We start from the raw sequence: 27521 nt of genomic DNA on the forward strand, positions 1-27521 counted from the left end.
CCGCCGCTTCCGCTTCATCTACTGCGACGTCATCCACTGCGACGAGGGGACCATGTAGTGGGTTGAAGTCCTCTCTGATCGTGCGCAGTACTGGGGGATTCCAGTCATGTGTGTGCAAAACTGCCGACGATCATTAGATCCTAACGTTCTGGCTGGTGTTTTAAATTTTTCAGGTCAGACTTAAGACTCAATCGCTCCTTTAATGTTATTTGGCTGGTGTTTTAAATTTTTTGTTCTTAAATTTGTTTATTAGTGTTGAATAAATTAGTTTAATCCTGATCATTGTTCTTAGGGAAATTAGTTTGCTGATATTTTCTTATGCTAGATAACAAATTAGTTTTCATATAAAATTAGTTAGTTTTATATGTTTTTTAATTATAAAATTTATTAGGTAGTTTGTATGTAGATTAGTTAGTTTGTTAGTTTTTAAATATAAACTTTAGTTTAATTACAAAATGTAGATTAATTAGTTTGAGAAATATAATTTATTTATAAGGTGGAAGGCGATGGAGTCAGCTCTCGATGATGTAGTTCAGCCATCCTCGAGTACTGGGAGCCCCTTTATGCCACGGAGGGCCCGTCGATCTCACCGCTCTAGTCAGGTCACCGCCGCTTCCGCTTCATCTACTGCGACGTCATCCACTGCGACGAGGGGACCATGTAGTGGGTTGAAGTCCTCTCTGATCGTGCGCAGTACTGGGGGATTCCAGTCATGTGTGTGCAAAACTGCCGACGATCATTAGATCCTCGAGTACTGGGAGCCCCTCTATGCCACGGAGGGCCCGTCGATCTCACCGCTCTAGTCAGGTCACAGCCGCTTTCGCTTCATCTACTGTGACGTCATCCACTGCGACGAGGGGACCATGTAGTGGGTTGAAGTCCTCTCTGATCGTGCGCAGTACTGGGGGATTCCAGTCATGTGTGTGCAAAACTGCCGACGATCATTAGATCCTAACGTTGACAGTTTGTTCTCGCACGATGTGGGGGCTATTATCCGTGCCGAGTGCGCCATGGTTGCAACCACTTGGAAAAAATTGCCGGCAGAGATTCAACACAAAGTGATTCGCTCCATCTCAGTGAGTATATAGCTCAATAATTAATTCAAAACGATAAATTTGATCATTCATAACAATTTAATATTTTTTTCAGGTTAACTTTGACATTCAGATGGATGATCCCCTCACCGTCACGTACATGACAGATTTACTCATCAAGTCCTACAGGCAGTGGAAGCATGAACTACACGTGCATTTCAAGGGATTTTCGTCGGCAATTGAGACATTGGCGAACCCCCCTATGGAGTTGGTAGAGCGATCTGACCAGTGGCTTTTTTTGTGCAATCATTTCATGAGCCTGTCGTTTTTGGTACGTTTTATCATTTTAAGACTTTAAAAAATCGATTATTGTTTTGTTATTCTATTATTGGATATATACACTAACACATTTATAATTTGCTTAATATTTAACAGAATAAGTCGGTCGCCAATGCCAGAAACCGGAAAGGGAAGCCGTTTAACCATCATAGTGGTCCGACGCCCATCTCATATCGGGTGGAGTCACGACGCCGGGTACGTCATTATTTAATTTAATACATATATATTCTGTAATATTGTTTGGGTCTGTGACAAAATTATTTTCTTTTTCAGCGTGGGTCGTAATTCCCGGAGATAGACACTTTCGGGGATATCTATGTTCATCCCGGTTGTGATGTGGCCAAGGCAAAACATGTTAGTTTTTTATATTTTAATTTTTTTCACAATTTTTTATATTTATTTTTCTAATTGGTTACTTGTATATATAACATTTTGAAGAATGAGATGGTGGCCAACTCGAGAATATATTTGGAGAGCTTGGCCGAGCAGCACCCTCCGGGTACTCCGTTGGAGTCGATTCCAGTACCCGATCCCGATGTCGGACTTCGTATTATGATAGACTCATTGGGTGTTAGGCCTGGTAAGGAAATACGCGGCATGGGATATGGGCGGATTCGTGATGTTGGATCCTCGTCTTCGTCTTCATCTTCTTCTCAGCCATCTGCAGTCGTCGCAGGGTTGTCCGCTCAAGTGAAGAAGTTGCAGGAGGACTTATGAGCTGAGAAAGCGGAGAAGGAGGCGTTGTATGCTGCATTGACCAAGGCGATACCTGGGTTTATCCCGCCACTATCTTCTCATCAACCTCCGTCAGATATGAATGATGATGATGCTACTGGTTTAGAATAGATTGACCATTAGGGTTATTACTACTTTGTATGAAATTATAATTTTGCTAATTTGTGTTAATAAAAATTTATTAAATAAAAAAACTTATAATTGTGTTAATTTGTGTTCTATTATATAGGTTTTGCATAAAAAGGAAAAAAAAAAAAGTAAAAAAAAAAATTTAAAAAAATAATAATTAAGAAAATATTTGGGAGACGAATATTTTCGTCACCCAAAGTCGCATAAGCTGACAAAGGCATAAGTTCGTCGCCCAAAGTTAACTTAGGAGACGAGTTTGGTTCGTCTCCCCATGCATCTCTGGGAGACGAAAATAATAGATTCGTCGCCCAAGACTTTGGGCGTCATGGTTTGGGCGACAAAATTCTCGACGAAGCTGTTTCGTCGCCCATAAGTTTGGGCGACGAAATTTGACTTTGGGCGACAAAACAGGTTCGTCACCTAAAGTGTTTTTTCTTGTAGTGATTGGTGTCATAAAATGGGGTGACAATTGGGCTAACAGAAGAAGCTAGGGACAGAGATACCGGTAACTGGAAGAGGTAACTCTAGTTGAAGAAGGGAGTTAGCCGGCTGGCTGAGGTAACTCTGCTTGCCGAGGGGAAAACGCTCTTATTTTATAGTTCTTTCAAAGATTGTTCCTTCCAAAAAACAGGACCTATTCTCTATCTTGTAGTGGAAGTACGTGCTCCTCCCTAATTCCTATTCCCTTACTCTAACAAGTTAGCAAGTAAACTCCCTGGCCTCTCCCTATGTGTTATATAATCAAATTGAGGACATGAAAATATGAAATGAGATTAGCATAGAATAGAGCTTAGTATCCTATGGTCCAAGGTAGTAATTACAATGGGATGGCCTAAGGGGGGTGTATTCAATTGGGATGTAAAAGATAAATAGGTCAATTTTTACGTCTCTACATATTACATCGATATATCAATCCACCTAATCTTTGAAATGTGAAAAATGTCGAGTGGGCCAGGTATTGATTTCTCTTCCATGTTCTTACCAAACGTGGGAATAGGGGATGTAAATCATAAATAGGTCAATTTTTAGGTCTCTAAATGTTACATCAATCCACCTAATCTTTGAAATGTGAAAAACGTTGAGTGGACAAGAAATTGATTTCTTTTCCCTGTACTTACCAAACGTGGGAATGAGATTTCTTATTCCCAGGCCTCCAAAATTTGAAATGGCCCATAAGGGTGAAGTGGATCCCCATCTATGTATCAAACCAATGTAGCTTGCGGTCCTACAATTATCTGTTGTAAAATGTGGTCTATCGATTAAGACAGGATGTCAAATAATCAAATAAAGGACATGGATTTTTCGTTTCTTTTTACTACTGCAAATTGTGTTATATAATCAAATAGAGGACATGGAAATTAATATGAAATAAGATTAGCAAAGAATAGAGATTAGTATCCTATGGTCCAAGGTAGTAATTACAATAGGCTGACCTAAGGGGGGTGTATTCAATTGAGATTCTAAGGCCCATTTGGATTCTTAAATTTGAATTTGAATTTCAAATAAATACATGCACATTTGATACCTATGTATTTAAAATCTTTAGATTTGAAATTATGTTCTTTGGATAAAAATTTTAAATGTGAGGATTTCATTTTTTTTTTCAAATATTTAGCAATTTTGGATAAATATATAAAAATAGACAATAGAATACAAATACAAGTTTGGTTTAGTTTGTTGGGATATTACTTGTCTGTATAAGGTTGAGGGCTGAAACCCCAACAACCACACTTTGTCTCTATTTTTTAGAAAACAAATCATGGATCCAAACATGAGGATTTGTTTTTGGGGAGCCCTAATCCAAGTCCCCCCAATGAAATAACTCCATCCAAATGGATCCTAATGGACTTTAAGAGAATTTGAAAATTCATATACAAATATAGGTGTATTTCATTCAGAATTTTAAATATTTGTATTTGATTTTAAAGGATTTCATTAAGTGGTGGATTTTGTTCAAAAAACAAAGACTATGAGAATTTCAACCTTTCCCCCTCAAATTTTGATGGATTTTATGAAAATAAAAAAAGAATCTATAGAATCCATAAATTCTGCAAAAATTTATAACTCCGTTAAAATTCATGTGCCAAACGACTAAACAGATGGCTAGCATGGACCACTTTTTCCATATAATTTAATCACCTTGCGAGATCTCTCTTCTCCTGTTCTCCAACAATTCTTTCTCCATCTTTTCCTTTGCTTGTGAGCAGAAAAAGAACACCATGAGCACTCAAACAGTGACCAAAATTCCGGTGGTAGATTTCTCCAAATCAGAGGACTTCTGGAAGCCAGGGACAAGTTCATGGCATTCAGCTCGCAGAGAAGTTTGTCATGCACTCGAAGAGTTTTGTTGTTTCATTGCAATCCTGTCCAACAAAGTCTCTTAATTTGGAGCTTCACAACACTTTGTTTGGTACATTGAGAGAGATGTTTGATTTCCCCACAGAAATCGAAGCCCAACATACTTACCAAGACAAGCCTTTTGCTGGCTATTTTACTAAGAACCCTTCCTATGAAGCCATGTTCCTTGATAATGTTTCAAACCCTGAAGAACTTCAGAGATTCTCACATATTTTTTGGCCCAACGGAAACTATCAGTTTCGGTATACTTTTCAAAACATATGTTCTTGGATTGTTCATTTCAATTCTTGTCTAGCTAATTCTTGTTTTTTTTTTTTTTTTGTGCCTACAGTGACAGTGTTGATATGCATATGAAAGTGGTGGCAGAACTAAATGAAGTTGTGACGAGAATGGTATTCGAGAACTATGGTGTAGAGAAGTATCATGATGATCACATTCAATCGACTTTTTACGCTCTCAAATTATTAAAATACAAAGAACCCAAGAAAGGTGAAAGTGTGAGTCTAGTTAGTCATACAGACAAGAGCTTTTCCACCATTCTCTGTCAAAATCATGTCAATGGTTTGGAGGTAAATACAAAGGATGATCAATGGATATGTGTTGATCTTCCACCTTCATCTTTCGTATTCCTAGCAAGTGATGTATTTCAGGTACGTATGTTTATGCCATAATTTTTCATTTAATATAACTATATGTATATTTGTACTGCATTCACCACTAAAATATATATGTATATATCACATGTCTCACATACATACTTAATATAAGTGAGTTGCAACTCTGAAAATCCCACTTAATTATAATTAAGCCCACACTCCTCTTTTTATTTAATAGATGAAAAATCAATTTGCTAATTTTTTTTTTTTTTTTGAGTTGGAGGGAAGGGGATCAAACTTGGGTGAATTGTGGGTAATTGTACGGCCCTTTCAACTAACCTACCCAACAACTACATTAATTCTCTAGCTTGATGATGAAATTCACATGTGAAACCAATTTAATTGATCGGCATCCCTTGTAGATCAGTTGAGGTGATTATTTATAGTGTGAATTACGTATTATTTAACAAGCTAGGATAGTGTTATTGGCACTCCAAAAGGTCATCCTAGCCTGCACTTCAATATGTACAAATTTTCTCTTATGTTTTTTTAAAAATTGGACTACATGCTGGATGACTTTTTTGTAGTGCCAATAACACTGTCCTTTAACAATTATCAATTAGCTATTTGTCTAATTATATTTCTATCTACTTTATGGAAGAGTTTCCAAGTTCTAATCTCTCATTCTCATAAAACACAAATATTTTTAATTACTAAAAATTTTGAAAGAAATTTTTTGTCCCACCAGTGTTTATCCATCCTTTGATCTTCTTCTATTTTTTTCAACACCATGCACTCCATGATTGTGATACTTTTTTTTCTTTCACATTTTTCTACCTGAGTAAGAGGTGATGAAAGCATTGGTATATATACCTCAAAAGGAGGTTGGTGATATTTCTCTCAAAGTGAAGGCTTACTTTGTTTAATTTTTTTGTATTTGAGTGTTTATATGTTGATATTCATAATTGATAACAATTTTTTTTTTTAATTGAATGTATGAATCATGAAATTTCATCAATTAAAATTAACATTCAAAATTAGAAGTAATAAATGCCTCAAATCATGGATCTTTAAATATTGCTCAAATTGGAGCAATGACATCTTTTGTAAATATCTACATATTTATGCCTAAGACATTATCTGACGTGGAAAAAAAAAAATTCACACACATTTATTTACCTATTGGGCCTACTATAAAATAGGGTATTCAAAATGGTCTTATATCTAAAAAACCCTATATATATATATATATATATATATATGAGGAGTGCTCTAAAGCTAACCAGTTAGCAAGTTAATACGAAGCTAACCATGCTTTTGGGCACACCACATAACTAATCTCATAATCCGAACCATCAATTATTTAGGCCCTACTTCAAAGATCATCAATGCAAAAAATAACTAAATCAAAAATCATGTAGTCATCTAATTGAAATCAAATAAATAGACGATCAGTATTTTCAATAAAAGCATAAAAATAGTTGTTATTATAATCAAATGGCTAAATGACTTCAGATTTTGGAGATCTTTTACAGAAATGATCTTTGAAGTAGGGCCTAAAAAATAAACGGTTTGGATTTTGAGATTATATTGTGAAATGGGCTTAACATGGTGGTTAGCTTTATATTAACTTACTAAGCAGTTAGTTTTAGAGCATTCTTGATATATATATATATATATATCATTGGGGGCGTATCTGTGACATTCTATTTTTGACACAAGTTTTCAATAAGGCACACTCCATATATGATTTCAACGATCACTACAAGAAAAACCTTCATATATATCAGTGATAAACCGATATCTATTTAGGTTTCCAACCGATATAATGCGTGCCGATATCTATTCTCCCATATTACATATCGGTTATTCACTGATGTCTATATTATATTAGATATCGTATTTGTTTGATAATCCGATATGATATACCATCATTGTTATCAGATATTAATGATTTCTGATATCTTAAAAACTACATTCCGATATGTAAGATACTTATGATATCGTCTTGGGACTTAAAATCAGATATAAAATGAGTATAGCATATCGGTTTTGTAATTAAAATCTGATATAAAAGATGTATAACATATCCGTTTCGTTATTAAAATCTGATATAAATTATTTATAGCATATCGGTTTTTCAATTAAAATCTGATATAAAAGATGTATAGCATATCGGTTTTGCAATTAAAATATGATATAAAAGGTGTATAAAATATCGGTTTTGAAAGTAAAATCTGATATAAAAGGTGTATAACATATCGGTTTTGAAAGTAAAATCTGATATAAAAGGTGTATAACATATCGGTTTTGAAAGTAAAATCTGATATAAAAGGTGTATAACATATCGGTTTTGCAATTAAAATCTGATATAAAAATATTATTTAGATATCGGTTTTTTTTTAAAAAAAATGATGTTGAAACTTCATTCCTTATCGTTGCATTTTTACATAATCTGATATGCAATAGGCTTCTGATATTGATAAAAACTAATTGGTAAATATCCATCCACTGAACAATTACTAAGCTTCTACACCATAATTCAACTTAAATTCTTTCATTCATATAAATGAATCCAACATCCAAACTCAGTAATGAAGTTAACAAAATAAGATTACAAATCCATATAGACTTATGGATAGCCCTCATCATTTATACCCCAAAATCACTATCCATCTCTAGCTAGCTAGATCCTAATTAAACACATGCCAACATGTACAAAAATAATGAAGGCATAACAGTGCAATTCAGCTAGGCCTAAATTCTGCCTATACAAAAGATTTGAATGTGAACTAGCTAGTATATATCTTCATATCTACAACAAAATGCTCAAAAAGTTACCAAAAACATGCATGTTAGTCTAAATAAAATGCATGGAAACATAATCTCCCCATTCAACCCGGACTTCATCTATTTGTTCTTGTGTGTAACTGCTCCTCCTGCTCTTCAGGTTACTCCACTGAAAAACAAGAAAGAAAAGTGCATTCAGCAAGGATCCCAAAGGGCATTAAAAAAAAATAGGCCAAAAGCATGAATAAGATTGCAGCAAGTATTGAATTTAGATGGCTGCAATCTTATGTAAGTTATATATCATCTAAATTCAATACTTGCTGATATATAAGTTATATATATTGAATTCAGATGGCCTACATTTCGTGCATTCAGCAAGGGCTTTCAAATGGCTGCACATATATATGATTCAAAAAATGGATCATGCAAGTATAAATGAGTAGTCACAGTATCAGCCTAGCTAGAGTTCAGCAATAATGCAAGTAAAAAATAATGGAAATAGAATAGAAATGCAGACCATCAACCTAAACACACTCTTTAATGCACACAGCACCAACCCAAACACACATACACAGAAAAAATTAAAAAGATGCAAAGCCAGAAAACAAAGTCTTAAAAACCAGCAACAAAGTCTTAAAAACCAGCAACAAAGTCCTAGCTAGGCCATCCCTTACTCTATGTAATTCCCTTTTACAAGTTTCCCAAGTTAGAACTGTACAAAGGATAGCACAATATACCAGTCAACTGCCCCAATAGGAGTAAGTATTCTAACCTGCGACTCATATGCAAGGGTTGTGTCCTCAACTATTTCCTTCATGTACCTCATGACATAATATCCACATTCAACACCACCTGGTTGTTTAGGACACTACAGACAAGCAAAGGAAATTACATAGAGTTATACTTAATTAAATTAGTCCAATGTGTAAGACATAGAAACTTAAAGACTTAAGTAATACATAGACACTTACATAGAGATGCTTCCAAGTTGGTGATTTCGGACCTTTCCTTCCCGTAACCCCATTAAATTGTCTAATAGCACTAGTTCAGACAAAATATCAATTTAAGTTATATATCACAATTTAATATACAATCCATATTATGTAAGATGGTACATATTAATAGACACTTACGTGTTCACGACATCCATCCAGCCTGGGTTACTGGTTTGTCTTGGAAGAGGGTCCATGATGTGGACCACGTCCTTTTCTTCACTAATGATTGTCAAAATCCAATGGTTACTGTCAAATTGAACGATAATTAGCGAAAGAAATACACATGAGCATAAAACTAGCATTAAAACATCAACCAGTCAAGGGATACCCAGCATTGAATGGCACTAAAAAGACACGATCGCATTTTCCTTGCTGGAACCTATCTGCTAGGTAGGTTGATCTCCGCTCTGGGTTTCCAGCTCCCACAGAGATGCGTGCCGGGTCCACCAAACCAACCATGTCAGTCATGTTTGATTCGATCAGCCTATCGTACAGGTGCCTATCAATGTTTTTACAATGCATGTGTATCAGAAACAGTTCAAGTTGAGAAATAGTTGAATAAATTAATGCATGTGGTTGAAAGAGTACAATTACCTCATGTACACAACTAAGCATGTGGCTGAAAGTTCTTTCATCTCCAATAAGCTAGTAATATCCTCTTTTAATATATAAAGTCTTCGGACATCTCCAAAGACTTCTGGCTCCACTTCACTACTCATGACTTTGCCACTAGCGACCATTGTTTCCGTTGCAAATCGATACAACAACTTGCATTGCTTCGGGACATGTTTTTCGGCTGCTTCCTTCTTGAATAGCTCCTTCACCATGGCAGGAACCTGCTTTGTCTGTTTATAGGGTATCAAAGATAAACAAGAGCTTGTTAGTGATTTACTAAGACAAAGACACATCAGGCATATTGGAATTATGACCATAACTTTCTTGCGTAGCTGTGGATTTATTTTTCATTCATTTGGCAGATAATGGTATGCTGAATTGTGATAATTTGATTGGTCTCACTTATTTTTAATTAAAGAAGCAAAATTAATCTAAAACCAAAATTAAAAATTAAATAAAAGAAGAAAAATTGATTGGAAAAGCATTGAGCTCTTCCCCCTTTCTCTCCCCCTCCCTGCTGTGCAGTCTGGTTTTTCTTGTAGTTATTCATTTGTCTTCTTCCTCATATTTTCTTTTCTTGTTCTCAAAGCTGCTATTAGTTGGAATAATAGTAATGATGATGCATATAGAAAGTTAAACACAAAGCATAATATGAACTTTATTCAATTAGGAACAATCATGTGCAAAGATAGATAATAGTACTTTTGATAATGATTCTAATACTGAAAATATCATGTTCTTTCTGTTTTTATTTTTACCCCAAATCTGTCTAGCTTCTTCCTCTTTTTATTTTGCTTATTATTTTTTTTTAGTAACACCCACTCTGTCTTAATGTCTCTATACTTCAACCAACTATGAACTACCATCTCTTTTTCTCATCACAAATATGTTCTAAATATTATGATGAGTTGTCCATGCTGGTTGGTGGAGATTCTAGAGAATGCTTTATGGTTCTATTTTAAAGCTAGTATGGAGGTTGCTAGCTAGTGTGGGCCCCCAGGGGATGAACCTCCCATTTATTTGCAAGCCCTTTTATAACGACTAAGGAGCTACTAGCTAGCACCCAAATTGGAAGCTTGCATGAATCAACTTAGAGTCTGCCTCCTGTGTGCTCTGATTTGGGTTGCATTCTTCTTGTAGTGTTGGAATTGCTTGTTGAATTTGAGGTGAAAGGAAAAGCAATGCATGGCAGGGGAGCATGCAAACACAGATCATATGCAGCTGTCTAATACATGTTTAGCATTTTGATTTGCCACAATTGGCTTCATATACTTTGGATAGGGAATACTAGAATAATTAAAAGCATAAAGAGTAATGAAATGACCTCAAAAACTGAACTTCAAGTAATTGGCATAGATGACAAAACTGGACATAATTATATGTCTTGGAAAGGTCAATAAGTACTCAAATATTTCGGTAAGAAAAAACAGACTAGCAGTAACACTGGTAACTAAATAGCAGTAACAGACCTGAAGTTGGTATTTACCTTGTTGTTCCCAACGATAACAAGCTCTTGGGGCCAAGCCACATGGCTTCCAACAGCCTGCCCAACTGTGATTAACTCGTCTCTTACCGGGAAGGGAAGTAATGCTTCTTCCTTGTTGGCAATGTCAATTGAAACCCTCACGTTTCCCTCACCTAAGGGAGCACCGTGTACTGTGTTGGATGCCATATCAATCATTGTACCCCACGCAACAATGTTGGTGACATCTCCTACTGCCAGTTTGCATGATTTTCCCTACACAAACATAATAACTCATAAGCCTAAACCTAAAATCAGATTTGTAATGAATAGCTTTCTTTGGCTTAGAAACAATCAAACTGAAGTATATTACTTGTCATATGAAAACATGGCACCAAAGAATCATACGTTACCTTCATTGCTGCCTTTTCCATCTCTTCCACCGACACTACTTCAACTTTCTCTTCAACATCAACCTCTGCAGCCTTAGCCTTTTCCTCACCAAAGCAACTTGCTTTATCAGAGACCAGCCCTGTACCTGGAACTTGTTTTGGTGTAGCCACATTGTTCATTGACTCCAACTTCTCAATTCTGTCCAACAGCTCCCTATTGTTCCTCTGCAATATAGCCACTAGGTCTCTCTTACTCATGGTCATCTCATCCCTAGGTTTTTTTGGGATGTTGAAGTACACCGAAGGGTTGATATTTCCCCCCACACCCCTGACCCTGCCGGCATGCTCCGGAGTATCCAATGCCATGCTTAGAACATCATTAGCACCTTCCACCTTCAACTCTCCAGCTTTCACTTTGTCCATCAACTCGTCCTGCCAAAATAAGAAAAACATGAACAGTTTCAGCATATCACTACACAATCAATTATCCAACCTCAATCTGTGAGATTCAGTAGCTTACTATGACTTTAGCCACAGGCATCACTTCTTCACTCAAGTTCCCATTACAGTCTTCCCTAGCTTTCTTCCATAGGACACAGCGGTCTACATCATCTTCATCAACATTTTTCTTCCTCTATTCAGCATAAAATTAACCATATATATAGTGAGTCCAACCTCCAATTCCCATTACATATAGTTGAAAGACAAATCAATTATGGGATTCTTATAGCCTTACTAATTCCTCCTCCAAGCCAATATATCCCTTCCTTGATAACCTATGATGATACTTCCGCTTTGCAGTTCTCTGCCTTTGCGCTTCGTGTAGTTCCTACGATGACGACACCACATACCACAAACATTAGACCCTAAATGGAAGCTAACAAACATATATATGTACCACAAACTTTGAATTCTAAACTGAAATCTTTACCAGAAAATCATTTGATAATCGTTGAGCAACAAAGGCAGTCCAATCCTCCGGTGCAATAAAGTCGTACTCCTTCGGTCGGGTCTGCAAAGCTTCCGCTTCCGGGTCATCTTTGAATGGCAATACGTATTTGGTGGTTAATGTAGTCTTGAAAGACCTCCATTTACTGCCAGCAGATGACAACACCCATTTCCTGCTTTCTTTGGCCAACTCAAATGCTTTCTACAAGGAACAAGTATAATGCTTATGCGACTGAAATTATAAAGCTTATGCGACTGAAATTATAAAGCTTATGTGACTGAAATTATAATGCTTATAATGAATTGAAGATGAAGCAAGTGTGTAACAAGTGTATCTAAAGGAAGTGTGTAATGAAAGAAAAATGCTTATAATGTGGCAGAGTATTATGTGGTAGTATATATAATTTATAAACTTTTTAATTAAGACACATACAAATTCAAATGACACTAGGATTATAAGAAATGTTATGAAGGTCTTAATTACCTGAACATCGTCCCAAATGTTCTGCTTTAGGTCATCTGGCACTTTCGGCCAGCGAGTATGCGTAATAGGTATAGTTGTCCTTGCCAAAACTCCTATATAAGAAGCCAAGTACAACCTTGTTTCCCCTACTGGCAAGCCATGTGAGTTGTACTCCACTTTCAGCTTTCGACCTAAAGCCTTCTTAACGACTATTTTGTGCATCTTTGTAACACCGCGTGAGGATTTGCTGCTGCCTGCAGTTGTAACAGTGTCCTTTGAAGTCGAACATGCTTTTTTGTTGTCAATGGCCTTGGAAACTGCAGGTTTGTTGGCCTTTGAAGTCGAACATGCTTTTTTGTTGTCATTGGCCTCGGAAACTGCAGGTTTGTTGGCCTTTGATTTTGGGGTGGCAACCCTCTTGCCTTTGGATTTCGCAGCTGCAGCTTTTTTTCTTGATGGTGTAGCCATTATCAAGTCATATACCTGAAAACATTAGTAGCTTCAAAGTTAGAGCAATACTTACTTGTGTGCTTAGTAATGTGTAAACTGACAGGTTAGTGAATAAAGGATAACAATCAAGAAAAGACAAAGAGATAGAAACCTTTAAATTGAAGCTCGATCACTGAAATTAAGTGACACATAAAAACTGAATAAATTCAAACCTTTAGATTGTCAAGTTGTGTTTTTGGAGTGATCAATCCATACACCCTCACAATTATCCCTCTTGTAACTGTTATCATCCTCTCCTATTATATCATCAAATTCCTCAACAGGAGGTAATCCAAGGCTAAAGGATTGATGGTCAATAATGGTGTCCCCCAACTCATCCTCATGAGCACAATCATTAAACTCTCTATTTGGGACTGCAAGTACCACTGACCAATTAGAGTCTAGTGGGTCTTCTATATAAAATACTTGCTTCACTTGGGCAGCCAAAGCAAATACGTCTTTCTTATGACCTATCCTATTAAGATTAACCAATTGGAACCCTAGTTCATCTGTCTTAATTCCCTTATTGTTCTCTACCCATTGACATTTAAATAAGGGCACCCTGAAGTCATTATAATCCAGTTCCCATATTTCTTCGATAACACCAAAGAAAGACATATCAGTGTAGACAGGATTTTTATCCTTCGCGCTTGCCACTTGCATTGTCTTTGCCACCAAGGTCACCCCACTGTTTTGGACTGTGCGTGTGGAATCACGTGCCTTTGTGTGATAATGGCAGCCCTCAATCTGATAGCCCTCATACTGCAACACACTCATAGGTGGACCTATAGCTAGCCGCCTCAACGAGGCCGTTATGCCACTGGATCCACCATTGATTAACTCTGCCACCTATGAGCACAAAGGTTAGGATGCCATTTTTAAAACAGAAACACAACACCAAATAGATGGCATTAGGCTAAGTGGTTTTTAAGGTAACAAAGTAATACCTTGTCACGTAACCAATAGATAAATCTGCGGTTGTGCTCTTCTAGTAGCCACTTTTCACTTCTTTTTTTACTTGAATAAAGGGTTTTCAAGTAAGCCTTATGCTGTCTATAAACAGATAAAGTACAATTATTAAAACATGTAAATTATGCATTACAAAAACTGCTAATTAAGTATGTATTTAACACAATCAGTGAGCTTACTCGGCATACGAATCGCATTCAGCGGCATTCTCCAAAACACAGCGGTGAGCTTGTTCCCAAACTTCACGGTCTACATTAACTACCCTACCACCTGATAGAGGCTTACTAGTCTTTGGTGCACCCATACGCGAAGAGGGAGTACCAATTGCATGTACCCCAGATAAATATTCCGAGCAAAACTCCACGGCTTCCTCACCAATATAAGACTCAGCAATGCAGCCCTCTGGACGATTACGATTCCGGACATAACCTTTTAACACTTTCATGCCTCTTTCAAATGGATACATCCACCTATAAAAGACTGGTCCACACAATCGTACCTCTCTAATAAGGTGCACGGTTAAATGGACCATTATATCAAAGAATGAAGGTGGGAAAACCTTCTCCAGCAAACACAAGGTGGTTACAAGATCAGACTGAATTTTATCCAACTTGGACACATCAACCACTTTGGAGCATAGGGCATTAAAGAAGAAACACAGCCTAGTAATAGCATATCTCACATTCTTGGGCAAAACTGAACGGATGGCAACAGGTAGCAATTGTTGCATTAAGGTGTGGCAATCGTGAGACTTAAGACCGAAAAGTTTGAGCTCTTCCATGGATACTAGGTTTCGTATATTTGAAGAGTAACCTTCCGGGACCTTGATACTAAACAAACACTTGCATATAGCTTTTTTCTCATCCCGAGAAAGTGTATATGGAGCTGCAGGCAGAAATGTCCTCTTGTTCCCAATTTGTGGTGCCAAGTCTAGTCTTACCCCCATTTCCACGAGATCTAAACGGGCAGCCACCCCATCTTTTGTCTTACCTGGAATGTTTAGTAAAGTCCCAATGATACTCTCGCACACATTCTTCTCAATGTGCATTACATCGAGAGCATGCCTTATATGAAGGGACTTCCAATACTCTAGGTCAAAGAAGATTGATCTCTTCTTCCAACATGGAGCATGGCTTTCACCACCTAAGTTGTCCTTTCTTTGTTTCTTCCCAAAGATACAATTGATTCCTGAAACTCTTTCCAAGACTTGATGTCCACTTAGAGGTGTAGGAGGCTCACGCTCATCTTGCTTGTTATTAAAAGCAGCCATTTGTCTCCGATATGGGTGGTGTCGTGGTAAGAATCTTCTGTGCCCTTGGAAACAAATTTTCTTACCATGTTTTAGCCTAACAGAATCTGTGTTTTCTCCACATATGGGACATGCTTTATACCCTTTCACTGAGGCCCCAGACAAGTTACCATAAGCTGGAAAATCATTGATCGTCCATAGAAGTACAGCCTTCAAAGTGAATGAGTTTTTCCTGAAACCATCATACACTCCCTCAATTCCATTCCATAGTGCTCTCAAATCCTCAACCAATGGTTCTAAATACACATCTATGTCATTTCCTGGCTGCTTAGGACCCGAAATCAACAAACTTAGCATCATAAATTTCCTCTTCATGCACAACCACGGAGGAAGGTTGTAGGTGACTAAGAGGACAGGCCAACAACTATATCGACTACTTAATGAACTGTGTGGATTTATCCCATCAGCCGAAAGGGCAAGCCTTAGATTTCTAGGCTCGATTGCAAAATCCGGCCATTTATGGTCAACCAACTTCCAAGCTGGAGAATCAGCTGGATGGCGCATGATGCCGTCACTCACTCTCTGATTGGCATGCCAAGTGAGGTTCTTCGAAGTTTCACAAGATTTAAACATTCGTTTAAACCTTGGAATAGGAGGAAAGTACCACAATACTTTGGCTGGCACCCCTTCCTTCTCAACTGCTCCCTTGTTTACCTTCCACCTAGAGAGATCACACTTAGGGCACCTTGTTTCATCTTCATACTCCTTTCTATATAAGATACAATCATTCGGGCAAGCATGTATCTTCACATACTCCATTCCTAAAGCAGCCAATGACTTCTTCGCCTCGTATATAGACAAGGGTAGCACATTACCATCAGGTAGCATATCTCCAAAAGCAACCAGAAAATCAGAGAAGCTACTCTCTGTCAGCCCATGTTTTGCCTTCAGGTTGAACAATCTGACCACTGCAGATAACCTACTGTACTTATCACAACCAACATATAAGGGCATTTCCCCTTCCTCAACGAAACTCTGAAACTTGTCCGGATCATGATTGAAATTATCAAAAGCCCCTTCGCACATGTCTACTGTTTCAGAACCAAGAAAACCATATTGCTCATCCCTACAGACACTAGCTTCACCATGCCATATCCAGTTGTTATACCTTTCATCAAAACCATGAAAGTACAAATGCTCCCTAACCACTTTTACCGTATACTTACTCAAGTTCCCACATCTATTGCAAGGACAATGGATGTACTTACGTTTGCCACTATTGCCTACTCCTAACCTTAGAAAATTCTCAACTCCCACCTCATACACCTTACTCCTTCTATCAGCATGTATCCATGTTTTATCCATTGAACTTACCGATATCAACTTCACATGAAGATAAACTAAGTTAATTTACTACCAAATACCAATTAAAGATGCAAAATATATAGCTATTAAGACACCTATTTCCCAAAACAACAATCTAGCAAAGTCACAATCCACATTTATTTCAGCATTCCCAACACAAAAACATGCAAAATAGCAAACATACAACACAATTTTCACCAATTTTTAAGCATATATATAATGCAAAAATAAGATGTTTCAGAAATTGCATAATGCAAACATATGTAAAAATAAAAGGGTATGGGGCTGGGCAGAATTTGTTAAATCATCTATGTAGCCTAGCTCTTTTTTTTTTTCTTTTTTTTTCTTCTTTTGTTCTTTGACAGAATTTGTGCAGTCTAGCTAATTACATGAGAAAATAAATGAATAAACTCCACCAACATGATGTTTCCTACCAAGGCAGAAATGCATGGGAATAGATAGCAATGGTATGGTTAATTAAATGCTTAGTGAGATGGTAAAGATTGGAAAATTATACGTGGATGGACTAAAGGCACCCTATAAGCAATGAGGAAGAATAAAATCCAGATCCAGATGCACAATCATAAAAGGAAAAAAAGCAGAAAAAAGTTACCTGCAAAAGCCTTAAGTTGCTTAAAGCAGAGATCAAAGGTTTTCCTTGCTTTTTCTGACAGTACGTTGCACCCTTACCATATAGGCATATACCAACAAACTCTGGGTATAAATGATTTCCCCGGAAGCAAATAAAATTTAAAGGCCCTGCAAAGAAATAAAACAAGTTCAGCCCCCAAATAAACATTATTTCCTTTTAATTAGTGAAGGAATTTTGTATACAGACAACAACAAGAAACCTGCCACACTGCAAAATCTCAGAAAATCTAAACCAATCTGAAAGGTTACTAGTTTTACTAAGATCCAAAACAGGGATCTTGTGCAGTTCATCTCCTATCCAAACTACAATGTTGCCTGTTTGGCCTCCATACTGCCACCCCATATATTGAAAACCCAATTTCAGATTCACCAATACATACAAAAATACCAATAACCCACAACCAATTAATCACCTATAAATATTCATCTAGGATGAAGGAAATTTATGGTGATTGAGCCCGAACACAAACTGAAATTAAAAATCATCGATCAACTAACCAATGAATTTAGTTAACAATATAACGTCAAGAAAGGAAACAAAGGGAAAGATCCCAGCACAAAGTCAAAATACAAATCCCTATGAACAAAACTTGTAAACATAGCAAGATAGTTTCCTAGCAAATCTTTCTCAGTAACAGATCCTCCTAGTGAATTAAATACGTGACACTATCCTGTTCCAAAGAGAGAGAAATTGAAAATCAAGAAAACCCCTAATTTCGAGAAGCAAACGAACCTATGAAAATCCCTAATTTGAAGAAAAACCTAAACAACAACAAGAGAGAAGAGGACAGAGAGATAGAGAGAAGAGGACAGAGATAAAGAGAGAACCCAGGAGAGATGAGACTGAGCTTACCTTTTGACGCCGCAACCCAGGAGGATGAGATAGTTCGTACTTGACCGCCGACGGCAACTTCGACTTCGACGACAAGGTCTGAGTGAGAACGAGACGCGCGAGAGAGAAAGAGAACGAGTGTGTGTCTCAGTTTGTGTTTGAGAGAGTGAGAGAGAAGGAGATGTCTGCATAGAAGGCGGGAATGTGTGTGTGTGGATATCGGGACTGGGGTTGGAACACTTAGCCAAAATTTTTAAGTTTGGGAAAAAAATTCCCCCGTGTTTTTTTTTTGGTTAAATATAGATATCAGATATGACTTTTACATATCAGTTTTTAAAAAAACTTAATCAACCGGGAAAAATTAAGATATCAGAAAAAAAAAATGGTGATATGTTAATGTGTTTAGACATCGTCTAAAAAATTAACCGATATCTAAAAATATACGATATCGGTTAATGTAAAAACTGATATTAAAAAAGTGATGTCTATGAAGGTTTTTCTTGTAGTGGATCCAAACCGTCTATTTTTAAGGTCTACATTAAATGATCATTTTTATAAAAAATTAGGTAAATCATAAATCATTTACCTACAAAGATTAAGTGGTCGACAAAATAAATACTTGAAATGTTGACCATTTAATATTATATGGTAAATGGTTTCTGATTTACCTAATTTTTTGCCAGGATGATCCCTTAATAAAAACCTAAAAAATAGACGGTTCGGATCGTTGAAATCCTTTATGGAGTGGGCCCCATTGAAAATTTGTGTCAAAACTTGTTTCAAAAATATGATGTCATGGATCCTTCTCCTATATCATTAATTAATTAGTTTTTTTGTTTTTTATTTATTTATTTGTAGTTCTATTGTCATTAATTCCAAGTTTTATTTGATTTTTCATACTAGGTTTGGAGCAATGATAGAATACGGTCTTGTATACATAGAGTCATTGTGACAGAAAATAAGGTTAGATACTCATTCGGGCTTTCTTCACTCAAAAAAGGGGTAACACACATACCGAAGGAGCTTGTGGACAAGGACAATCCCTTAAGATATAAGCCACTTGATCAGTCAGAATATATTAAAGCACAACTCATGGGCACTTCACCCCTTACCGTCAAGGCATATTGTAGCAGTTGATATATTTTTTGTTAAATCAATAAAGAAGTAGGATTTTTATATTAATTTCAGAATAAAACAAACATTGCTGGAATAATATTGTTGGAAATTATATGTTATAATATTCATTTTATATTATAATATTTAATTTCTAATATTGAATGAAAACTGAAAAGTGTTGTTGACAATCCAACAGTCACTTTCCTTTTGCCAAGCAGTGCCACATATTGCAGTAGTTGGTTGTGCCTCTTCACAAGGATATGTTTGATGCAAGAGTTGCATCTTTCTTTGTGAACAGCCTCTGTGTGTATTGTTTAGTATTTAGTTGTGTTCTTTCACAAGCACCTCTTGAGTTTTACATAAACCCATGATGCTCTGTATTATTTATCAAGTAATTTTTCTAGTTTCTAGTCACTCTATTCTTCTCCTCCTATCATTTACTAAAGAGAGTACAAATATATAATTGGTTCGCTAGAGTTCAAAATTGTAGTGCTTCAATTTAGAATTATTGATTGTTGTATCCTGGGAGGACGGACGCCAAAAGAACTGCAAGCACAAGTGCAGGGGTGAAATTCTGTCTTTAGGACATTGCAATTTGCAAGCCTCAATCACAATCAGTTAGTATTTCTTTGTGTCAATTTTTTTTCTTTTACTTATTTAAAGTGTGTATATATACATTTTATTGTATTATTATTATTATCTATTATTGAAATTTCCTGTTATCAAATCCATATTTCTGATTAATATTCCAACAATCTAAAGACATAATTTCTGTAATGGAACAATCTGCAAATATGAAGAGTCATGCTAAGAAGCCCGAAAATTAAGTTTAAAGGTAGTGACTTTAAACATTGGCAACAGAAAATGTTGTTTTATTTAACAATAATGAGCCTAGCCCATTTTCTGAAAGAAGAAGCACCTTTGACGGATGAATATCCTATGTCAAAGGAAACTTGTGCTACAATTGCTGTATGGGAGAACTCTGATTTCTTATGCAGAAATTATATTTTGAATGGGCTAGATGATGCGTTGTATGATGTTTATTCATCATTTAAAACAGCAAAAGATCTATGGGAGTCCCTTGAGAAGAAATATAAATCTCAAAAGGCAAGTTCTAGCAAATTTGTCGTTGGCAAATTTATGAACCACAAGATGGTGGACTCCAAGCTTGTTGTCAACCAAGTCGAAGAATTCCAGATTATAATTCACGAGTTACATGTTGAGGAGATGGATCTTTGTGAAAAATACCAAGTGGGGACTATAATTGAAAAATTGACACCCTCTTGGAAAGATTTCAAGATATACCTCAAACATCTAACCGAAGAGATGACAATGGAAGATTTGGTTCTCAAACTCCGTGTGGAAGAGGAAAACAGGAAGAATGAGAAGATTGATGCTTCTCATATTGAAGCCAAAGCCAATATTGTTGAAGGAGAAACTTCAAAATCGAAGTCCAATTTCTGGAAAAATAAAAGGAAGCATTTTGATAATGGGCCGAAGGGCAACAACTCCAAGAGAATTAAAGGCAATTGTTGGGTGTGTGGGAAACCTGGACACAAAGCACAAGACTGCCGTCACAAAAAGGATCAGAATTCTACCAACTCAAACAACCACAATGGCAAGACCAGTCAAGCTAATATGACAGAGAATCATTTGGCAGCAGTTATATCTGAAACCAATATGATGACAGACTTTAAAGACTGGTGGATTGATACAGGAGCCACTAGACACATATGTGGAGATAGAAATTTATTTTCTACCAACCAAAAGGTTAATGGTGGCGAACAGTTGTTCATGGGAAATGCTTCTGCATCTGCTGTTGAAGGAAAAAGAAGAGTGATTCTAAAGTTCACTTCTGGGAAAGAACTAACCCTCCTTGATGTCCTACATGTTCCTGACATTCGCAAGAATTTAGTCTCAGGACCCCTGTTGAGCAATAAGGGCTTCAAACTTGTCTTTGAATCTGACAAGTTTGTTCTTACTAAAGGGGGTATGTTTGTGGGAAAGGGATATTTGGCTGATGGATTATATAAACTTAATGTAACACATTCTTTCAATAATAATAATAGTAATATTTCTTCTGTTTATATTGCTGAGTTATCTGATGTTTGGCATGCTAGATTAGGCCATGTGAATTTTTGTTCTCTTTATAGGATGGTTAATTTAGAATTATTGCCTAAATTCAAAATAGACACAAATCATAAATGTGAAGTTTGTACTGAATCTAAGTTTGTTAGAAAGAATTTTAAATCTATTGAAAGGTCCAGTGAGTTGCTTGGTTTAATTCATAGTGATCTATGTGATTTTAAATCAACACCAACTCGAGGTGGAAAGAAATATTTTATTACTTTTATAGATGATTGTAATAGATTTTGCTATGTCTATTTGATAATTAATAGCAAAGATGAGGCCTTAGATATGTTTAAGACATATAAGGCAGAAGTTGAGAATCAACTTAATAGAACTATTATGCTGCTTAGATCTGATAGAAGAGGGGAATATGAATCCACTGCTTTTTCAGAATTTTGTGCATCTCATAGAATAGTTCATCAAACTACTGCACCATATACACCCCAACAAAATGGTGTCGCTGAGCGGAAAAATAGAACACTCAAAGATATGATAAATTCTATGTTAAATAGTTCTGGGCTTCCACATAATCTGTGGGGGGAAGCATTACTTACAGCAAACACCATTTTAAATAAAATTCCACGTAAGAAGATTAATATGTCTCCTTACGAGTTGTGGAAAGGAAGGTTGCCTACCTATAAGACACTTAAAGTGTGGGGGTGTCTTGCAAAAGTACAAATACCTTTGCCTAAAAGGACTAAACTGGGACCTAAAACAATTGATTGTGTCTTTATTGGATTTGCATCAAATAGTGCAGCATATAGGTTCTTAGTAGTTAATTCTGAAGTTCCTGATATTCATAATAATACTATAATACAATCTGTTAATGTTGAATTTTTTGAAGATGTTTTTCCATTCAAAGAAGATAGGTCCAATTCTAGTAAAAAGAGAACACATGAGAAGGTTCTTAATTCTTCTGGTGATCAAGAAATTGACATAGAACCTAGAAGAAGTAAAAGTACTAGAACACATAAAGATTTTGGACCTGATTTTCTTACATTTTTAAGTAAGGCTGAGCCACAAACCTTTAAGGAAGCCATGTCTACTCCTGAGGCACCTTTTTGGAAGGAGGCTATCAATAGTGAGATAGAATCCATTATGCAAAATCACACATGGGAATTGGTTGATTTACCTCCGGGTAATAAACCAATTGGATATAAATGGATTTTTAAGAAAAAATTAAAATCTGATGGTACCATTGATAAGTATAAGGCACGTTTAGTAGACAAAGGGTACCGTCAATAAGAAGGATTGGATTTCTTTGACACATACTCTCTTGTTACAAGAATTACATCTATTAGGATGTTGATTGCAATAGCAGCAATCCATAACTTGGAAATACACCAAATGGATGTAAAGACGGCTTTCTTAAATGGAGATTTGGATGAAGAAATCTATATGAAACAACCTGAAGGGTTTGTGGTAAAAGGCCAAGAAAAGAAAGTTTGTAGACTTATTAAGTCCTTATATGGACTTAAACAAGCGCCAAAGCAATGGCATGAGAAATTTGACCAGACAATGTTGACACATGGTTTTAGAATAAACGAATGTGATAAATGTGTCTACATCAAAGAAATTAAAAATTCTTGTGTCATTGTATGTTTGTATGTAGATGACATTCTTATAATGGGGACTAACAAGGATATAATAAATTCCACCAAGAAATTGTTGAGTTCTAATTTTGACATGAAAGACTTAGTTCCAGCCGATGTTATTTTAGGAATTCAAATGAAAAAAATTCTGATGGATATATTCTTACTCAATCCCATTATGTAGAAAAGGTGCTCAAAACATTTGGTCAATATGACTGCAAACATGTTGTAACTCTTTTTGATGCCAACTGCAAACTAAAGAAAAATGATGGTGAAAGTGTATCACAATTAAAATATTCTCAAATAATTGGAAGTCTAATGTATATCATGAATTGCACTAGACCCAATATTGCTTATTCAGTAAGCAGACTTAGTAGATACACAAGTAACCCAGGAAATGATCATTGGGATGCATTAGTCAGGGTACTAAGATACTTAAGGTACACCATTGATTATGGACTACATTATACAAGGTACCCACCTGTACTTGAAGGATTCAGTGACGCTAATTGGATCTCTGATAGTATGGAGTCAAAATCCACAAGTGGATATGTGTTTACATATATTAGGAGGTGCTGCAGTATCTTGGAAATCCTCCAAACAAACTTGCATTGCTAGATCCACAATGGAGTCTGAATTCATAGCCTTAGATAAGGCCGGTGAGGAAGCAGAGTGGCTTCGAAATTTTTTGGAGGATATTCCTTTATGGCCTAAGCCTGTTACAGCCATATGTATACATTGTGATAGATTAGCTGCACAAGCAAGGGCTAAAAATAATGTCTATAATGGAAAATCAAGACATATTAGACGCCGACATAACACTATCAAGCAGTTGCTCTCTATTGGAATAATTTCTATTGATTGTATTAAATCAAAAGAAAATCTGGCGGATCCGCTAAAGAAAGGTTTACCGAGAGAGCAAGTAAGATTCATATCGAGGGGAATGGGGCTAAAGCCAATTCAATGAATCCATCTGGCGGAAACCTAACCTAGTTGATTGGAGATCCTATGGTCTAGGTTCAATAGGCAAACTAGTTGGGTATGATTCACAAGTTTTTAACACATTATCCCATTTCTATGATGAAAAGTGTGTTATCTGCATGTTGTTGATGAGGGTATATATTTATATTTAATGACGCTAAATCTTGTATCAAGAAGAATATAGCAGAGTATTCTTAATTAGTGTCACCTATGTGAGAGCAGAAGTGGGTCGCTTCTATGAGAATGATATGGCTAAATTCTCTATAGCTCTCATGAATCCGGGAATTGTTCAGGACCAAAACGAACACAACCGTATGAACCATAATATATTAGGATGAGAGATGTGTGAGTCTTATTGTCTTGGTTTACACTAACGGTGACATTTCAAGACTTAAGTTCACTGATTCACCAAGTAAATCCGATAGGTCCTCACTATGAAAGGTTCAAGTTCAAAAGACACCTCTTCAAATGCATCTCTTGTCTGCAAGTACTCTCTACTTCCTGTCAATTCATGTGGGGGATTGTTGGAAATTATATGTTATAATATTCATTTTATATTATAATATTTAATTTCTAATATTGAATGAAAACTGAAAGGTGTTGTTGACAATCCAACAGTCACTTTCCTTTTGCCAAGTAGTGCCACATATTGCAGTAGTTGGTTGTGCCTCTTCACAAGGATATGTTTGATGCAAGAGTTGCATCTTTCTTTGTGAACAGCCACCGTGTGTATTGTTTAGTATTTAGTTGTGTTCTTTCACAAGCACCTCTTGAGTTCTATATAAACCCATGATGCTCTGTATTATTTATCAAGTAATTTTTCTAGTTTCTAGTCACTCTATTCTTCTCCTCCTATCATTTACTAAAGAGAGTACAAATATATAATTGGTTCGCTAGAGTTCAAAATTGTAGTGCTTCAATTTAGAATTATTGATTGTTTTATCCTGGGAGGACGGACGCCAAAAGAACTGCAATTAAGCACAAGTGCAGGGGTGAAATTCTGTCTTTAGGACATTGCAATATCCAAGCCTCAATCACAATCAGTTAGTATTTCTTTGTGTCTATTTTTTTTCCTTTTACTTATTTAAAGTGTGTATACATTTTATTGTATTATTATTATTATCTATTATTGAAATTTCTTGTTATCAAATCCATATTTCTGATTAATGTTCCAACAAATATATTTTCTTTGTTTTTTTTTCCAATTAATAAAAACGTCATGTATGCATGCTTTCGATCTTAAGTATTGTGTTGATGTCACATTGTACTTGGTTTCTTATTATATATACATTCCAATTGTAGTTGCATGGCCTTTTATATATTTGAGAGCTGATCACTCTCCTTTTATATATCCCCTCAAGTGAGAATTCTATAAGGATCTTACACATAATGTCAAAAAAGAATCTAGAAGATAGATTAACTGTTGTGGGAAATACATGAACTACCTAAATAGACGTCCTAAAGATAACACAAACCGTCTGAAGAAAATGTTGATGATGCTGCAAAAACTGTGCTTGTTTTTCTTCCTCTTATCCAATTTTGTTCCGAGTCCTCAACTAAAATGTTGCTCCTCTAATCCTAATGGAAGTCCTAAAATCCTTCTTTTTGGCTCAGTTAAATCTGAGCCACATGAACGGCCATTAAAATATTCATGTATGTCACATAAAAGAAAAAGCACAGGTATTATGAGAATCTTTTCAAAAGTGGCCATTGGGGATGATTATAAAACTTGTAAATCAGACTTGTCTTTCCCACGCAGCATCCCATTTTCCTGATCAGCATTGCCTTAGTTTATGTACAATTTGAATTAATGGGTTCCAATGCCTTGACTTGAGAGATTAAGCCACATGCAGTATGTGTACCAGTCCCAGCTCAATTGAGCATGAATCCAATACTGAAATTAGTTAAACTCCACTACAAAGGCTTCCACATAATTTTTGTGAATATAGAGTTCATCCACAAGTGAACAAGTGCTTGTGGCTTCATGGGCTACCTTCAGTATCGGCCTCTCATTGAAAAGGGCTTCATTCCTCTTAAAGTCGTACTATTGTATTAATCAATCAAAATGAGGAATTGAAATCAAATTTCTGAGTGGTCATTTGGAAAATTGGAAACCACCGACTTTGTACTAATTATTTTCTTTGTTCGATTTGCAGATGCTAGTTATTTGACAAACGGGTATTTGGATACTGTAATAGATGGGATACCAGGCATGAAGGGTATCCGATTGAGGGACCTCCCCATCTATGTTGTAAAATGTGGTCTAACAATTAAGACATGCAGGATGTCAAATAATCATATAGAGGACATGGAAATATGAAATAAGATTAGCATAGAATGGAGAATAGTATCTGTTGTAACACGAAATCTCCAAGTAGCTTGAGTCCAGAAATCTTCGGTCCTGAAAACATAGAAAACCTTCGGAGGTAAAGGGGCACCGGTGTGGTGCCGGCCAAAGGCTCTCCGACGGTCAAGTTAGAAAACAAGATCAATTATCAACTCAGGGCATTGGCTTAGAGCTTTGGAATTACTTACCTTTGAATGATCTTATGAGAGTCTATTTATAGGAGATGATGTAATCTCTATGGCCTTAGGATTGTAAGTTGATTTAAACTTGTAATCAACGGGAAGTATAATCCATATTGGATTGAACTCCTATACTTGAATCCTTGTTTGGAGAGGATTTAAGCCATTTAATTCGTATAAGAGTTGGTTTCCTAGTAGAACATGAAGTTCTTAGGTCCCTTTAGTCGTGGCTTGTATAGTAATACCTCCGTGAGCTTGCAATTGGAAGCGTCCGTGAGTTTGGGTAGGAACATGGACCCATGGATTTGAAGGGATCTATGGGTTCGGATGGTTCCATGGATTTGGGTGTGTCCATATGTTTGGAAGCATCCGGCCCTCCTAGATGCATGTGGAGATTGTTCCCCTTGCTCTGTGCTCAATGGGTCGTCCCATTTTATGGTGTTCATACCCCCGGTGTTGTTGGTGATGGCGCCTTGTCCATGGGACCCTTTTAGACTTCCACAAGTATGGGTCCTATTGTTTGAGTCAAGGCACCTCCTTTGTTATAGGTAATAGAACCTTATCTATTGGTCTCATCGTATTTATAAGAGCATAGGTCCCATCATCTAAGTCAAGGCATCCCCCATTTATGTAATATCTAGGGGCCCTATGCCTTTCTCTAATTTCTCCGGACCCACTCCAAATATGTGACATAGGTCCCATGTAGAATTTATCTATGGTCCCACAACGTCCATAACTTGTAGGTCTCTCAAAACATAGGTCGTG

At 36.4% G+C, this 27521-nt stretch overlaps 2 protein-coding genes and 1 pseudogene across 2 annotated transcripts; 1 reads left to right on the plus strand and 2 right to left on the minus strand.

The window, feature by feature from the left end:
* The first annotated feature begins 4447 nt into the window (after positions 1 to 4447).
* On the plus strand, positions 4448 to 19548 carry LOC147279969 (putative 2-oxoglutarate-dependent dioxygenase AOP1; annotated as a pseudogene).
* Positions 7766 to 9803, minus strand: LOC147279970 (uncharacterized). Its single transcript, XM_086250075.1, has 6 exons — positions 9571 to 9803; positions 9305 to 9475; positions 9115 to 9222; positions 8953 to 9022; positions 8754 to 8849; positions 7766 to 8150 (listed from the first exon to the last, which is right to left on the minus strand). Exons 1-6 carry the CDS (start codon positions 9801 to 9803, stop codon positions 8052 to 8054), a joined length of 777 nt encoding a protein of 258 aa, XP_086106201.1. The 3' UTR covers positions 7766 to 8051.
* LOC147279971 (uncharacterized) lies at positions 11042 to 16628 on the minus strand. The gene is made up of 9 exons (XM_086250076.1): positions 14494 to 16628; positions 14293 to 14398; positions 13562 to 14194; positions 12878 to 13339; positions 12377 to 12595; positions 12182 to 12274; positions 11966 to 12079; positions 11467 to 11877; positions 11042 to 11329 (listed from the first exon to the last, which is right to left on the minus strand). Exons 1-9 carry the CDS (start codon positions 16575 to 16577, stop codon positions 11042 to 11044), a joined length of 4410 nt encoding a protein of 1469 aa, XP_086106202.1. The 5' UTR covers positions 16578 to 16628.
* Positions 19549 to 27521: the final 7973 nt, after the last annotated feature.

Source organism: Dryas octopetala, chromosome 7 (assembly GCF_963921425.1).
Source record: "Dryas octopetala chromosome 7, drDryOcto1.1, whole genome shotgun sequence".
NCBI classification, from domain to species: Eukaryota; Viridiplantae; Streptophyta; class Magnoliopsida; order Rosales; family Rosaceae; genus Dryas; species Dryas octopetala.